This window comes from Brachionichthys hirsutus, chromosome 23, assembly GCF_040956055.1.
Source record: "Brachionichthys hirsutus isolate HB-005 chromosome 23, CSIRO-AGI_Bhir_v1, whole genome shotgun sequence".
NCBI lineage: Eukaryota > Metazoa > Chordata > Actinopteri > Lophiiformes > Brachionichthyidae > Brachionichthys > Brachionichthys hirsutus.
Window position 1 is genome coordinate 288083 of NC_090919.1, and position 15213 is coordinate 303295.

Sequence of the window (15213 nt, forward strand, 5' to 3'; positions counted from 1 at the left end):
GTTTCTGCAGCCGTTCACAAAGCATAAAATAAAGTCGTTCACTAACATCGCGTCATCCAGATATTTACTAAGCGACTCCCACGGACCTTTGTGTCCGTGTTTGAACACTTTTAAATAAAGCTTTGTCTGCCCGTCCTCCTGAAACAGAACTAACAGAACAGTGAGCGCCGGCCTGCTCATGAATATTCATGACAGAAAAACAGACGAGATCCATCAGGGGGGGGTCATAATGGCGTGGTAGCGGTAACGGTGGCCCCGGAAGCTTCTTGTTTCCGTTTTTTCGTGCAGCCAATTCGAAGGTTGTTGGTTTTAGTAAAGGGACTGATTAACTTATACAAACAGGAAACGGATCAAAGACAAAGCTGCTGGAATCACACGCACACACACACACACACACACATCTACATGACAGGTCCAGGTGTGCGGCTGCAGGTCACACTGCAGGTGCGCCACCCTGTGGCCACGTGCAGCAGGAAGACCGACGTCACTCGATGTTTATTAACCCAAGAATTCTCTCAAAACCATCAACCTGAATTAAAACTTTATTTAAACTCTGTCCTGGTTTAAAACACGTGAAACACAGACAGCAGGGTGCCACGCCCTCTATTTACACACAGCTGCTTCACATCCCGTCGCTAACGGCAACAGAGGGGTTACCACGGCAACAACGGTCGGATCGCCCCGGAAGGATCCGATTCTCGGTAGGTTTTATTTTCTGTCAGAATCACAACACAAGTCACAACATACGGCAAAGAATCCGACAAAGAATCCGGCAAAGAATCCGGCAAAGAATCCGACCTGCCGTCGGGTCGATGGTTCAGTTTAGCAGGGACACGAAGACGAAGGACGAGGAGACGGGTCAGAACCTCCCGGAGAAACGGACAGACGCCCGTTAGCTTAGCATAAACACACACCGTCCACGGAGACAAACCTCCGACGGGCTCCCGGACGCCAACCGGCGAAGCACAACAGAACGTTCAGCTGGAGATCAAAGGGATCGGAGAAGGAATAAAAGAAAGCACGGAAAGAAGCATCATAACCCCCCCCCCCCCCCCCCCCCCCAGACAGGAAACGCATCACCGAGAAAAGTCTGATGTTTCGTCTTCATGAGGGTTTGGCAACATCTGGTCTCAAGTTTAGGCCCGGAAAACTGACCTAGTTCAACCCCGCCCCCCAGGGAATCCGTGACCCCGCCCCCCTGCTTAGCTAGCTGCTGAGCTAACGTCCTGCTAGCAGACGTGTGGGACCCGGTGCGCGACTGACCAAACGCTGCTTTGGTTTCACATCTTATTGATTATTGATTGGCGTAAAATGGTTTAAACGTTCGTGAGCAGCAGAGACAAACGGCGCCGCCTCCGAGCGGTTCGGACCAACTCTCACCGGTTCTGATCCGTGTTCAGCTCCACGACTTTCGTGTGTACAGTCACACAAATAATCAACACAAGCAGCCGGATCAATATTTGACCCAACGAGCATCCGCGGGTCGGGTCGGGGAGTCATTACAAAAATAAACGTCTCATCTGGTACAAAACAGACGACGACCTTTCTCTCTGGGTTCAGGAAGCTTCGGTCCGACATCCTGTTGAGACGTGATGAAGATGAGGATGAGGATGGAGCCATCTTCAAAGTCAGATCAAACAGGAAGCAGCAAAAGCCCGATGAGCGGCGCCGTGACGAAGAGCAGAACCCAAAGAACCCCATCCTCGGCCCTTTCAAAATAAGAGTCATCCTCCTGACAGGACCAGAACTCTACGAATCCAGAAACGGAAAGTGAGCGGCGCCGGTTCTGGTCCCGCCCCGGATAAACCGGCTCATCAAGACCAACCAGTGCTGATGAAGGAGAACATCCATGCTGGGCGGAGCTCTCTGGATGTAGCCCCACCCCTCCTGAGGCTAAGCCAATAGGGACACGGAGCTAGAAGCCCGGACTGGGCGGGGCTCCGGCGGCTCGGTTCCTCTCAACGCGATCATCCATTCGTTTATTCATAAATAAGTAGTTTGTTGTTGGCACAGCCCCGCCCCCCTCAGGAGTTGCCCCCCAGGGGGCACTGCTCCGTTGACCCCTCCTCGTACGAGAGTCCCGTCTCCACGGTGATGACCAGGGACGCCACCGAGGCGCTGCTCGCCATTGGCTGGAGCTCATCTGGAAAAAGGAGGCGGGGTTAAAGGCGAAGAAACTGTAAACTTACCTGCATGCGTGTTACCTGCATGTCATCTGTGCGTGTCACCTGCGCGTGTTACCTGCGCGCGTTACCTGCGCGCGTTACCTGCGCGCGTTACCTGCGCGCGTTACCTGCGCGCGTTACCTGCGCGCGTTACCTGTGCGTGTTACCTGTGCGTGTTACCTGTGCGCGTTACCTGCGCGTGTTACCTGTGCGTGTTACCTGCGCGTGTTACCTGCGCGTGTTACCTGCGCGTGTTACCTGCGCGCGTTACCTGCGCGCGTTACCTGCGCGTGTTACCTGTGCGTGTTACCTGTGCGCGTGTCGGTGGCAGCCGGCACAGGGCCGTCCCTCAGCGTGTCGGGGTCCTGGTAGTCCTGTGGGAGCCCCACCCTTCGCACGCCGGGGTCCAGCAGCGCCGAGGAGCCGTCCTCGCTCGGGGTCCCGTCACTGGATGCCCCGGACACGACGGCCTCCAGAGCCAGAACCCCGACTCCGCCCACTCCGGCCAGGGCGAGGTCGTAGTCCGGCGGCAGGTCGTCCAGGCAGTCGGCGTTCAGCTGGGGAGAGAAGCACCGACAGGGAGTCAGCGCGGATCCGGAGCCCCGCCTCCTCCTCCAGGTGCTTGGGGGCCGGACTCACAGCGATGCCCAGAGCCTTCAGGATGTTCATCTTGCACATGGGACAGGTCCGGTGGTCCAGCAGCCACGGGTCCACGCAGCCTTTATGGAACAGGTGCCTGCAGAGGAGAAACACCTTCAGGCCGCCGCTGAACGCTAGCAAGAGAAGCTAACACCTTCAGGCCGCCGCTAAACGCTAGCAGGAGAAGCTAACACCTTCAGGCCGCCGCTAAACGCTAGCAGGAGAAGCTAACACCTTCAGGCCGCCGCTAAACGCTAGCAGGAGAAGCTAACACCTTCAGGCCGCCGCTAAACGCTAGCAGGAGAAGCTAACACCTTCAGGCCGCCGCTAAACGCTAGCAGGAGAAGCTAACACCTTCAGGCCGCCGCTGAACGCTAGCAGGAGAAGCTAACACCTTCCGGCCGCCGCTGAACGCTAGCAGGAGAAGCTAACACCTTCAGGCCGCCGCTGAACGCTAGCAGGAGAAGCTAACACCTTCAGGCTGCCGCTAAACGCTAGCAGGAGAAGCTAACACCTTCAGGCCGCCGCTAAACGCTAGCAGGAGAAGCTAACACCTTCAGCCTGCTGCCCCGGAGCCCCCGCTAAACGCTAGCAGGAGAAGCTAACACCTTCAGCCTGCTGCTCCGGGGCTGCCGCTAAACGCTAGCAGGAGAAGCTAACACCTTCAGGCCGCCGCTAAACGCTAGCAGGAGAGGCTAACACGCCGGTTTACCTGCAGGGCAGGACGCGCACCACGTCGTTGGGCTTGTAGCCCTCGATGCAGACGGCGCAGTTGTCGAAGTCGGCCTCCGTCTCCTGGTCGCCCTTCCTGACGGTTCGCACCTGCAGCTTACCGATGGCCTTCTTGGCAGCGTCACCGAGCCGCCGCTGTGGGCGGGAGGGCGCGGTCAGTGTCAGGTGAGGCAGCGGCGCCCGCATGACGTCACCGCTCTGGGCGTACCTGGTTCCTGTCCCGGGCGTTGGCGTAGCGGAACCTCTGGATGTAGTAGAAGACGAGCCAGGCGAGGGAGATGATCATCAGGACGATGAAGGAGATGGACACGAACACCACCGACGTCCGGCTCACGTACTTCTGCAGGTTCCTCGTCCCGATGGTGATCGTCATGGTGACCGTCACGTTACGCTCCAGCAGCAACGTTAGCTCTTTGCCTTTTAGCTCTGGGATCATGATGGCGACCACCTCACCTGTACCTGAAGGGGGCGGAGACAGCGAGGAACATTTACGTCCAACAATCCTCGGCCGTAGCAGGTCCGTCCTTCAGGGGCGCCAGAAGGAACCCGCCTGGACTCACCTCCATCCCGTCAGGCTGCTGCAGCAGGTGGATCGATACAAATATCACACGCACACACACGCGCACGCACGCACACGCACACAGCGCGACTGCCTCCAGGTGCTAGTCTGAGCCCCGGCTAACGGGCCAGGTGAGAACCTGAGGATCAATCCAAACCCGGAAGGGATGAAGGTTCCGTTCGGTTCCTGCTGCTGGACTGAACGAGGTTCGATCGCACTTTCAACGCACATCGATGTGATCAGCCCCCGTGATCGATGGCCCCGCCCTACCTGGATGAGGCATCGTGATGGTGTCGTTAGCATTAGCCGAGCCCACGTTGAAGATCACCACGGCCGAGGCGTTCTGGGCCGCGGCGTGGCGGATCTTGTCCTTGTAGGTGCAGTTGCCCCGGGCGACCAGCGCGACCCAGGCCCCGGGCTGCGCGGGCACGGCGAAGCGGGTGTTGTGGTCGCAGGCCTGGCGGTCGTGCGCGGAGGCGGGCAGGACCAGCACCCCCTTGGCGTCCCGCTTGGGCGAGTGTTCCCCGTAACGGCCGCACTCCGTCCGGTCGGTGCGGACCTCCGGGGTGTCCGGGTCCAGGTAGGTGATGTTCACGAAGGCGGTGTACCACTCCTCCCGCTCGGCCACGGTGAAGTCCAGACAGAGGAGGTGCACGAAGCAGAAGGACAGCAGCCACGTCGAGAGGGCCAGGCTGCGGCAGGCCGCCACGAGAGAGCCCGGGGCCATGGCGGGGCCGACCGGGAGCTCCTCTCTGATCCCCCCCGCCTCCACCTGCTCGGGCTTTCAGCCGCTCCCCACCAGCAGGCACCGACCAGCCGCCTCCATTTCTACCAGAACGGCCGCGGGAGGAGCTCCACGCAGAACGCACCCACGGACGAAACGCCGCGCAACGGTCCCGCGAGCGACCGGTACCGGGACCGAACGCCGAGCTACCGATCGTTTGGGCTGCCCGTTAACGTTGAATGCTAGCCGGACGCGGCATTGTTTTGACGCGGCCTTAGCCGACCTGGTTTAAGTTAGCATGATGAGCACAACACTTCCGGTTATTGACTGTAAAATAAAAGCCTGTTTTTAACTGAATCGTTTATTTCATCGCCCTCCGCGTAGCGAAGGAAAACGCGTCTCGTGAACTCGGTGCTTTTAAGACGTCACTGCGCCGTAAATAAGACGTCGTTCTTTTACTTTGATGGTGAGAGAAATGTTGCGTTTCCGTTACGAGTCTTTAAGTTCAGCCAGCGGTGGTCGCGAGTTGCGCCATCTGGCGGCCAGGAAGATCACCTGCTCAAACCTACAACCGGGCCCGCATGAGTCCGAATCTAAATTAAACCTAAATCTCGTCTAAAACACGTTCATATCTGACGTAAGGATCGGTTCGAAGTGACGCAAACGTCACTTCCGTTCGAGAGAATTGCGACGTCCGGCCATTTTTTTTAACGCTTCAAACAGTAGAATTCCCCATTTTGGCGCCGCTCCCCGCCCCGACGGTGGGCGTCGCTTTCGCTCTACGACTGAACCAATCACACGCGAGCAACAGCACACGAAGGTTTGCATGAGCCGCCGCGGCCTCGGCTTCCAGCGGAACCGGACAGGATTCCAAAAGAGGGACTGTAATTTAAATAAGACTCAGAAAATAAAGTCTTTCCTGTTGCTTCAGAGCCAATCAGATCAACACGCTGCATGAGTCATCTTTATTGATCACCCACCGGCAGCAATAGTTTCACTCTTATATAAAGACAAATCTGTACATCATGTGTATTTACAGTATTTAAAACAATGACGTCATCAGAACCGGGTCTGCTTATTGGCTAGAGGTGTTGCTAGGCAACCAGTCTATCAGATATAGTAAAGGAAACCGAGGTGTCTTAAAAAGCGGTGAGGATGCTAGCGGTGTTTGATTGGCTCCTTGACTCTTCCTCTTCATCAGGTACATTCAACCATCGTCATCGTTAAAGCTGTCTCTAGCGTCCTGAGCAACCATCCTTCACTCAAACAGGTCACCATGGCAACAGACGCCGCCATGCTGGAAGTCATTTTGTGATGTCAGAGCAGCCGACTTTGGTTTTAAAAGGAAGCGCCGTCCCTTCTGTCCCCGCTTGATGACATCACTACTCAGTCTGTCTCTTTCTTCCTGTCGTCCAGGTCAAAGTCCAACACCAGCAGTTTGGTCTCCTCCGTCCCGTTTCTGCTGCCGGCGGCGCACACCAGCCGAGTATCGGATGCTCTGATTCGCCACACGACGCCGCCTGAGGAGAAGGGAAGCCCCGTGATTGGTTACGATGGAACAGAAGACACGGGTTCAGACTGACGGGCGGCTCGGACCTGATCCGCGGCTCTGCAGCGCCACCACGTCCCGCAGCCAGGCGCCCGTCTTCAGGTCCCAGAGCTTGACGGTCCCGTCGTCGGAGCTGGACAGAACCAGACCTCTGCAGAACTGCAGACACGTCACCGCCGACCGGTGCCGGTTGGGACCTGAAGGACACGCCATCAACGGTGACCTCTGACCTCCATGTCCCCTCATGCTAGCTCACTGCTAGCCTTGTCGAGCTAACATTACTTCTGGTCTGTCTCTGTTAGCCTACGTTGTAGCTTAACACACTTAGCCTGAAGCTAAGCAATAGCCCATTCCGGGACGTCCCATATCACAGTTTGTCCTCAGTCTTTCGTCTCACCCTCACGCTGCATGACCACACCCCTAAGCTGATATAGCTCCGCCTGCGCTCACCTTGCAGCGTGTGGAGACACTGTCCCGTCCGGACGTCCCACACCCTGACCGTGGAGTCTGCGTTTCCCGACACCAGGACGTTGTCGCGCAACTCCATGCCGCTGGTCAGTGATTGGTGGCCCGTCAATTTGTGGACACGCCTACCTGGACAGGACACACCCAAATGTTGTTGAAATGTGACGGAAGTTTGGTTTAGTTTTGATTTAACACCGTAAAAATAGGTTCATAAAAAACGTTGTTAAACGTAGCCCAAATATATTTCAATAAAATAAAACCCGATCGTGTTTTCAGTACCGGTGTCGGCGTCCCAGACTCTGATGGAGGTGTCCAACGAGCCGCTCACCACGAACACGCCGTCAAACTGCAAAGACCGATCAGAGACGAGGTCACAGGCTTTAACCCCGCCCACAGAGCTCCGATTGGTGGACGGACTCGGGACTGCAGCAGGTGCGTGCTTACCTGCAGCGAGTACACCCTGTTGGTGTGTCCCCGCAGCGTGTGTAGACACGCCTCCGTGTCGGCGTCCCACACCTTCACCATGCAGTCGTAGCCGCCGGACACCACCCGCCGCCCGTCGTACCGGACGCAGCGCACCGCCGCCGCGTGGCCCGCCAGCACGCGCTCGCAGCGGCCCGTCGTCACGTCCCACAGGCGCAGCGTCGTGTCCCGAGAACCCGACACCACCCTGAGGAGAAGGGGCGGGACACCACCGCGTCAGCCAATCAGGCGGCCCGACTGGCTTCCGTGGAAGCGAAGCAGAGGTTGTGTGTTTTACCGGTTGCCATGGAGATGCATGCAGCGAACGGTGGAGGTGTGTCCGTGCAGCGTGTGGACGCACTCGCCGCTCTCGGCGTCCCAGACCCGCAGCGTTCGATCGGTGGAGCCGCTGATGACCGTGGCGGCCGCCATCTGACTGCACCAAACGCCGCCGGTGTGACCCGTCAACGTCCGGAGACACTGGGGGGGGGCAGGAGACACGTTAGGGGGCGGTCCAGATGGGAGGGGGCCAGTAGCATGCCTGTAGGGCGGAGTCTAACTGATTGGTTCCTGACGAGAATAAACACACAAACCTCATGACCCCCCGATGACACGCCTTCACCCGATCCACCAATGAAAATGAACGTTTGACTCGTCGTTCGTTACGTGCACCATCAGAGTGTGTGTGTGTGTGTGTGTGCGTGTCAGTGTTTGTTCGTAACTACCCATAAGGCCACACACACACACTTAATTTCAGTTTGACGGTGTCGCGTTACTGGTTGTCACGACAACAGAGGAAAAACTTTGCCTTTGAAACTGTGGAGAGAGAGACGGAGCGGAGGCGAGGAACGACATCCTGCTGGCGCGCACACACACACACACACACACACACACAGGGCAGGTGTGTCTGGTTTAAGAACCAGAGAGGTTCTGAATGTTTGCGTGTCGCTCCAGGACAAAACTCCTCGCTGTGGAAACCTTCGTGGTTATCAGGAACCGGATCGCAGAGGACGCAGCGTTTGCCCCGGGGGACGCCCTGGGGGACGCAGCGTTTGTCCTGGGGGACGCAGCGTTTGCCCTGGGGGACGCTCTGGGGGACGCCCTGGGGGACGCAGCGTTTGCCCCGGGGAACGCCCTGGGGGACGCCCTGGGGGACGCCCTGGGGGACGCAGCGTTTGCCCCGGGGAACGCCCTGGGGGACGCCCTGGGGGACGCCCTGGGGACGCAGCGTTTGTCCTGGTCTGGGCTGCATGTGAAGGACCAATCAGAGGCCTTCACACACACACACACTTGAACCAATGATTGTCAGACGGCTAATTTGTACCGCTTCACTGTGTGAACCTGGACAGAGTATTACAGCATATGAAGAACTAAGACTGTACCCGTTACCATAGTAACACGACTCCGCCCCACCTTTCCGGTGATGGCTGACCAAACGTTGAGCGTGTTGTCGTCCGAGCCGCTGACGACCAGGTCGCCGCTGACCTGCAGACACGTGATCACGTGGTCGTCGTGACCTTTCAGCACCTGCAGGGCAGAGAAGCGAAGCGTTTCTGACAAAGCCCACGTTGCTGCCGGGCCGGGGGCCGGGGGCCGGGGGCCGGGGGCGAGCACCTTCGCTTCCTGGGTGTCCCCCTTCCTCCAGTTGTCCTCGATGCGGCGCTGCCTGATGTAGGCCGACTTCCACGGACTGACCGCCACACCTGGACGGACACACTTCCTGTGTCGAGACGACGCCCAGTCCGATATGCCTGGAGAGAGGAAGAGGAGCGTCGGGCCGAAGACACCGACCAATCAGCAGGCATCAAATAGCACACGATCAGGCTGGGTAAAGCTAGCTAACAGGAGATTAGGCTAAGCTAACAGCTGCTAACGTTAGCTTCTCACGGCTGCTGTAACTTTTTATTCTGCCAGCTGCTGATTGGCTCCGGCCTGGATGGCAGGACGCCCGGAGAGCAGCAGAGGGCGCTACTGCGCTGGATGCTGCGCTCAGGTGAGCGGCCAATGAGCTGCCTCCGTCTGGGGGGACTGGGGGGGGACTGGGAGGGGGGACTGGGAGGGGGGACTGGGGAGGACTCACCGTCCTCGCGGCACTTCTCCCTCCACAGCAGGTTGTCCTCAGCCAGGATCCTCCAGTACCTGCAGGTCTGGGCGGCCTGCAGCAGGTCTCCGGGGGCCAGGAAGGTCAACACGTACAGGGCTAGCTGCAGACACACCAGACCACGGTCAGATAGCGCCCCCATGTGGAGGGGGGGGGGCTGAACCGTACCTCTTTGGGCAGCAGGGAGATGAAGTCTCTCTGGAACTGAGGCTCGATGACCTGCATCACGTGTTTCACCTGGCCGCTCTCACAGCTGTCAATCAGCTGGTCCAGCGCCAGCAGCCTCTCCGGCCCGCTCCACGCCTGGGGGGGGGGGGGCGGGGTTTATTACAGTCCAATAGAAACAGAACAAACATCAGGTGCTGACCTGGAACATGTGAAGCCAGTCCTGCAAGCCAGAGGGGGGTGGGCCCGAGACGACGCGCCGCCGCTGAGCTGAAAGCCCATTGGCCAGGCGCAGGTCACCAAACGTAGTGGGTGTGGCCTGAGCCAAGCTGGATGGACTGATGGGAGGAAGACAGATGTGTTAGCACCGGCTAGCATCTCCACAGCCCAAATATACGAAGGAAATATTTCAGGAAATTCATGGTTGTTTTCTATCTGGAGGAATGCTAACAGGATGCTAACAGTGAACTCTGCAGTGTGTGCCAGCTAGCGGTCAGCTAGGGAAGTGTTAGCATGCTACCTGAGGTGCGCGCGGCCTTTACAATGTTTCTTCCCTGAAGAGAACGGCCGCCCGTCCGGACCGTGATCCAGCTTGCGCTTCATCTGAGGGAGGAAGCGACAGGAAGTGTTGGGCTTCAGCTAACAGGAAGTAGCTGAAGCTACGATGTTGGGCTTTAGCTAACAGGAAGTAGCTGAAGCTACGATGTTGGGCTTTAGCTAACAGGAAGTAGCTGAAGCTACGATGTTGGGCTTCAGCTAACAGGAAGTAGCTGAAGCTACGATGTTGGGCTTCAGCTAACAGGAAGTAGCTGAAGCTACGATGTTGGGCTTTAGCTAACAGGAAGTAGCTGAAGCTACGATGTTGGGCTTTAGCTAACAGGAAGCAGCTGAAGCTACGATGTTGGGCTTTAGCTAACAGGAAGTAGCTGAAGCTACGATGTTGGGCTTTAGCTAACAGGAAGCAGCTGAAGCTACGATGTTGGGCTTTAGCTAACAGGAAGCAGCTGAAGCTACGATAATCTGCAGAGTCCTGAGTCACAGTTAAACGTTCACGTACACGGACAAAATGTTTTATGACGTCACAGGGTCGAGCTGAATGACGTGTTTCAGTTCTTACAGCGTGAAACAGAAAGTCTGCCCCCCCCCATGGACGCAGGAATGTCACGGTGCCTGTCTAAAACAGAGCAGGCTAACAGGCTAACCGGCTAACAAGTGTGCTTCCTGCCTCCGTTAAATGACCACAAACAGCATCAATCAACGTGACGTCACTCCCCGCCCTCTCGTAAACCGGGAATCTGCTTTTCGGTTTTAGCGTTTTGAATGTTTGGATTTCTTTAGGCGGAAGAACCGGAACACGTTTCCAGCTCGAAGCCATCATCCATTGCCGATAATCAATAATCACATCCGGCTGTCATCTGGACTTCCTCCAGCTGAGGGGAAGCCACGCGTTCATTTATTACGTCACGCCTCAGAATGACGTCCAGCTTTGTGACCGATCATCGATCAGACCCAATCACCGATAAAATCTGTGTCTCTGATCCGCAGTGGCGCGCGCGCGCGCACACACCGCGGTGAGAAACGCCTCGTCATTCCGGCTCCCTCACATGCACGACAGACACCGACCCGGTGATCGATCAGCCGCCCTCACCTTGTGGAAGATGAGCTTCAGGGTACCGTAGAACCCCATGCTGCCGCTCCCGGGAAGCTAACGGCAGCGAAAACTAAATCCACCGAACCGAGCCGTGACGTCACCAACCCATCTGATCAGACGCTGATCAGCTGTCGTTAGGATCGGTCCGGGTCCGGTTCCGGGTCCGGTCCGCTGCGTCGGGACTCTCTCTCTCTCTGCGTCGCTCGACCGCTCCGGGAACGCGCAGAGACATGTCCTCTGTCTGTGTCTCTCTCTCAGAGAGAGAGGGGGCGGGGCCAGAGGGCGTGAGCTAAAGCGTCACTTGTCAGGTGAACGCAAAGGGAGGGGGGGGGAGCCCTTCACAGAGACCCCTCCTCCTCCTCTGAGATCTGAACGCGTCCACCAATCAGCTCTCTCTCACCTGCTTTAAGGGTTTCCTCCTCTTCCTCCTCTTCCTCCTCTTCCATCGTTCTTCAGCATCCTGACAAAGATCAATAAACACACCGATCAGCGAGTTTGATCAATATTCCTGCATCAAATACACAAATGTATTTTACTGTAAAATCTGACCAGTTGAGGTGCATCATCTGTATACTGCCCCCTTGTGGATCAGGTACAAACAGGCCAGCACGCAGAAGTTGAGGGTGGCGTACAATGACTGCGTGCGGATACTTCTCAGGAACCAAGACGGTCCAGCGCCGGTGAGATGTTCTGTGGTGTCGGGGTGAACGCCCTTAATGCTCAGCTGAGGCACCTGTATGCAGGTGTATTATACACCTGCATACAGGTGTATAATACACCTGCATACAGGTGTATAATACACCTGCATACAGGTGTATATGTCGGCTGCAGGACTCAGGGAATGACATCATCAGAACACTGACTCAGCCAAGCCTGAGCGCTGTGAAGTATAACTCAGGTATTTGGTGTCATTGGTACCTGTTATTACAGGATTACTGTGTTTACTGTGTAAACGTAAATGTTATGTGTGCTTTTTAATTGGACCATTGTGTCTGCAATAAAGATTTGATTGATTGATTGTTACCACGGCAACCTAGCCAGGTGAAAAACCAACTCGTGATCAATACCTGAGATCCTGTTTCCTGTGTTAGCTTGTCTGTTGTCTGGGTTTAAATAAAGTTTCCCCGTTTTTGTCTCCCAGCACAACCAGTAACGGGATCATAGTAACGTCGGCGCAGTACTTCATAAAGTAACGGTCCGCGTTAAATCAAACGTAAACGCTGTGACGTCAGCTCACCTTTGAAACGTTCTCCCGCGGGCTTTAAATTTAAGCGCCGGGATTTCTTCTTCTCTGGTTTTATTTCTCATGCTGCGTTTTGTCGTGTTTCCGCCGGTAGTCCCGCCGGTAGTCCCGCCGGTAGTCCCGCCGGTAGTCCCGCCGGTAGTCCCGCCGGTAGTCCCGCCGGTAGTCCCGCCGGTAGTCCCGCCGGTAGTCCCGCCGGTAGTCCCGCCGGTAGTCCCGCCGGTAGTCCCGCCGGTAGTCCGCCGGTAGTCCCGCCGGTAGTCCCGCCGGTAGTGCGCCGGTAGTCCGCCGGTAGTCCCGCCGGTAGTCCGCCGGTAGGGCGCCGGTAGTCCGCCGGTAGGGCGCCGGTAGTCCCGCCGGTAGTCCGCCGGGGCAGTTCAGAGCCGCCGTTTAACGGCTGGTCCTTCAACAACAAACTTTCCGCTCTCCCAAATGGAGCTTTGTTTGTCGCCGTTTGATGACGTCTCGCCGACGCGCGGCCTCGAAGGAAAGTTATTTCATATGAAAAGAACAAACTTAATTTAATAACCGACATATTAGAATTTAAATCAAAGCTCCTCCCCTGTTTAGGTACATTATTATTATTATAAATATAGTCATTTGAACAAACAGCACACTTTGAAGAGGAGAAATGATTTCTACATGAAAACATTTTAAAACATGATTTTAAATCAGTTTCCTCTTAAAAACAATAATAGTTTACAGAGATTGCTCAAATCGGTGATTGAAGCTCAAAGTGCAGAATTAAAGTCAGTCAGGAAGAACAGAATAGAATAAAATAAAATGGAATAGAATAGAATAGAACAGAAAGCCTTTTATTGTCGTTGCACGGTGGATACACAGCGAGATGAGGAGGTACAACATAAAATACAAGCAATAGAAGAAGAAAACAACACAAACACAAAGTGATAAACAAACTGCAGAAACAGACAGGATTCCGTTCATTATAAATTTACATTTATTTCCTTCCTGCTTCATTAAAACCCAATAATGAGGACGGTTCTGGTTCGGTTCTGTGTCAGTGAACGTCCCGCCTCCTGTCCCAACATCACGGACGTGTTGGGACAGTCAGTGAAGAGACATCAGGTTCCTCCTATCTCCAGCTCGGTCTTTTGGGCTTGCTGGCGTCTTTGGACTGAGATGACTTGTGGGAGGAGCTCCCGCTGTCATTCTGCCGGTGGCCCAGAGGAGGCGCCGCAGAGCGAGGAGGTGCCCTGATGCTCGGACGCCGTCTCACAGGGGAGGACGATGATGAAGTGTGATCTGGAGAGGATCTGGCGGTGGCAGAGACTCTCAGAGACTCTGTTCTGGTCAAAGGGGAGGGAGGAGGCGGAGCAAGAGAGGAGGAGGAGGAGGAGCGTTTAGGGGAGTCTGGGACGGAATAGGGAAGGGCAAGGGTCGTGTGAGTCCGTCTGAACAAAGAGGACGCCGTGTTTCTGGTGAAACGTGGAGGTGGAGCAGCTTTGTGTGACGGAGTGGGAGGAGCACTGACGCTGGCTCCTCCTCCTCCTCGAGCGAGTTCCCGTAAAGCGGAGCGGCACATCCTCTCCTCCGGCTGGACCCTGGGCTTCGCTAAAGGCTTCCGAGGGGACAGCTTCCTGTCCTGTCCCTGCCCCCGACCGGACGCCTTCGGTCCCGGGACCTCCTCCTCTCTGGGGGTTTTGGGTTCTGCTGTTCTGCTGGTACTGGAACGCCGGGATGACGGCGCGGTCGAGGGTCTCTGTCCTCGCCGGATGGACAGACTAGGAGGGCTTCCTGGGGTCGGGCCTTGGCTGGTTCTGGTTCTGGTTCTGGGGACGTTAACGACCCGTCTCAGGCTCTGGTTCTCGGACCTGGTGAGCGTTCGGACCGGCTTGTATTCGGTGGTACCGGCGGCGCTGGTGGGCTTCCTCCCAGCGGGACGACCTTGAGGGGTGGACGGGTCTTTGGGGGACGCTTTGGACGAGGTACCCGGCGCCGCCTTTCCATCGGTTCTGTGACAGGAAGTAGTCGCGTCCCTGTCCCTGTCATTGGGCGGTTTGTCTCTCTCCTCTGTGGTGAGGGGGGGTCCCCCCCACCTGGGGGAGGAGACAGGCGCCGGCTGGCTGCTGATGGGGACAGGCACTGAACTCCTATTGGCTGGTGGCGGTGTGGTGGGCGGGGCCGAGGACTCGGACTGGTGGTGCGTTCTAAACGGCCCCCCCTCCGCTGGTTCGGCCTCACACACACACCACACCAGCACCTTTTCCTCTCGTCCCTCGTCTTCCTCTCGTCCCTCGTCTTCCTCTCGCCGTGATGAAGAGCAGTCCGCTTCAGGGACCAGAACAAGCTCGGGTTCATTCCGTGTCTTCTGGTCCTGAGAGACGTCCGCCGCCTTTTCTTCCACATCTGGGACCCCCGTATGGTCCCGGTGGTCTCCATGACGACGGCCGGGGGCTGGTCCTTCGTGGGGGCGGGTCAACGTAGGGAAAGCTGTCAGCGCCGGCACCAGCTGGCGTTTCTCTAGAACCACACGCAAGCTGGGTTCTGCCTCCTCGGCGCCGGTCCTGATCCGTCCGGTTTTATCCGGATCAACTCGGTCCCCTTTTGACCCAAACGGACTTTTCCGGTTTAAAACGGCTTCCTGGCTGCAGCCGGCCGTAAGTCGGTCAGAACCGCCGCTGTGGTCGGCGTGGATCAGGTCAGAGGTCGGTTCGGCCGTTTGTGGGTTCACGTCCCGCCTGTGATCGGCGCTCGCCACGCCCAGGACCGTCTCCAATTCACGCTTGGCAGCGAGAGA

General features: G+C 56.8%; 3 protein-coding genes across 4 annotated transcripts in view; all 3 read right to left on the reverse strand.

Annotated features, from left to right (window-relative positions):
• Window positions 1-2024: 2024 nt before the first annotated feature.
• Window positions 2025-4885, reverse strand: rnf150b (ring finger protein 150b). The gene is made up of 6 exons (XM_068756043.1): window positions 4366-4885; window positions 3745-3995; window positions 3517-3671; window positions 2805-2901; window positions 2476-2722; window positions 2025-2143 (listed from the first exon to the last, which is right to left on the reverse strand). Exons 1-6 carry the CDS (start codon window positions 4820-4822, stop codon window positions 2025-2027), a joined length of 1326 nt encoding a protein of 441 aa, XP_068612144.1. The 5' UTR covers window positions 4823-4885.
• Window positions 4886-5746: 861 nt separating this feature from the next.
• On the reverse strand, window positions 5747-11454 carry LOC137911592 (F-box/WD repeat-containing protein 7-like). Of its 2 annotated transcripts, XM_068755974.1 has the most exons (13): window positions 11210-11454; window positions 10082-10164; window positions 9764-9899; window positions 9565-9699; window positions 9376-9499; window positions 8910-9046; window positions 8709-8822; window positions 7594-7775; window positions 7278-7503; window positions 7113-7179; window positions 6819-6962; window positions 6416-6565; window positions 5747-6339 (listed from the first exon to the last, which is right to left on the reverse strand). In XM_068755974.1, exons 1-13 carry the CDS (start codon window positions 11246-11248, stop codon window positions 6206-6208), a joined length of 1671 nt encoding a protein of 556 aa, XP_068612075.1. In that variant the 5' UTR covers window positions 11249-11454; the 3' UTR covers window positions 5747-6205. The 2 variants fall into 2 exon arrangements, with proteins under 2 accessions (XP_068612075.1, XP_068612077.1); XM_068755976.1 differs by lacking the exon at window positions 6416-6565.
• Window positions 11455-13072: 1618 nt separating this feature from the next.
• LOC137911591 (FH2 domain-containing protein 1-like) overlaps window positions 13073-15213 on the reverse strand; it is a 6619-nt gene continuing 4478 nt past the window's right edge. The window contains 1 exon segment of the mRNA XM_068755973.1: window positions 13073-15213. This exon segment is cut by the window's right edge and continues 147 nt beyond it. Within this exon segment, the coding sequence (XP_068612074.1) occupies window positions 13549-15213 (1665 nt within the window). The 3' untranslated portion in view covers window positions 13073-13548.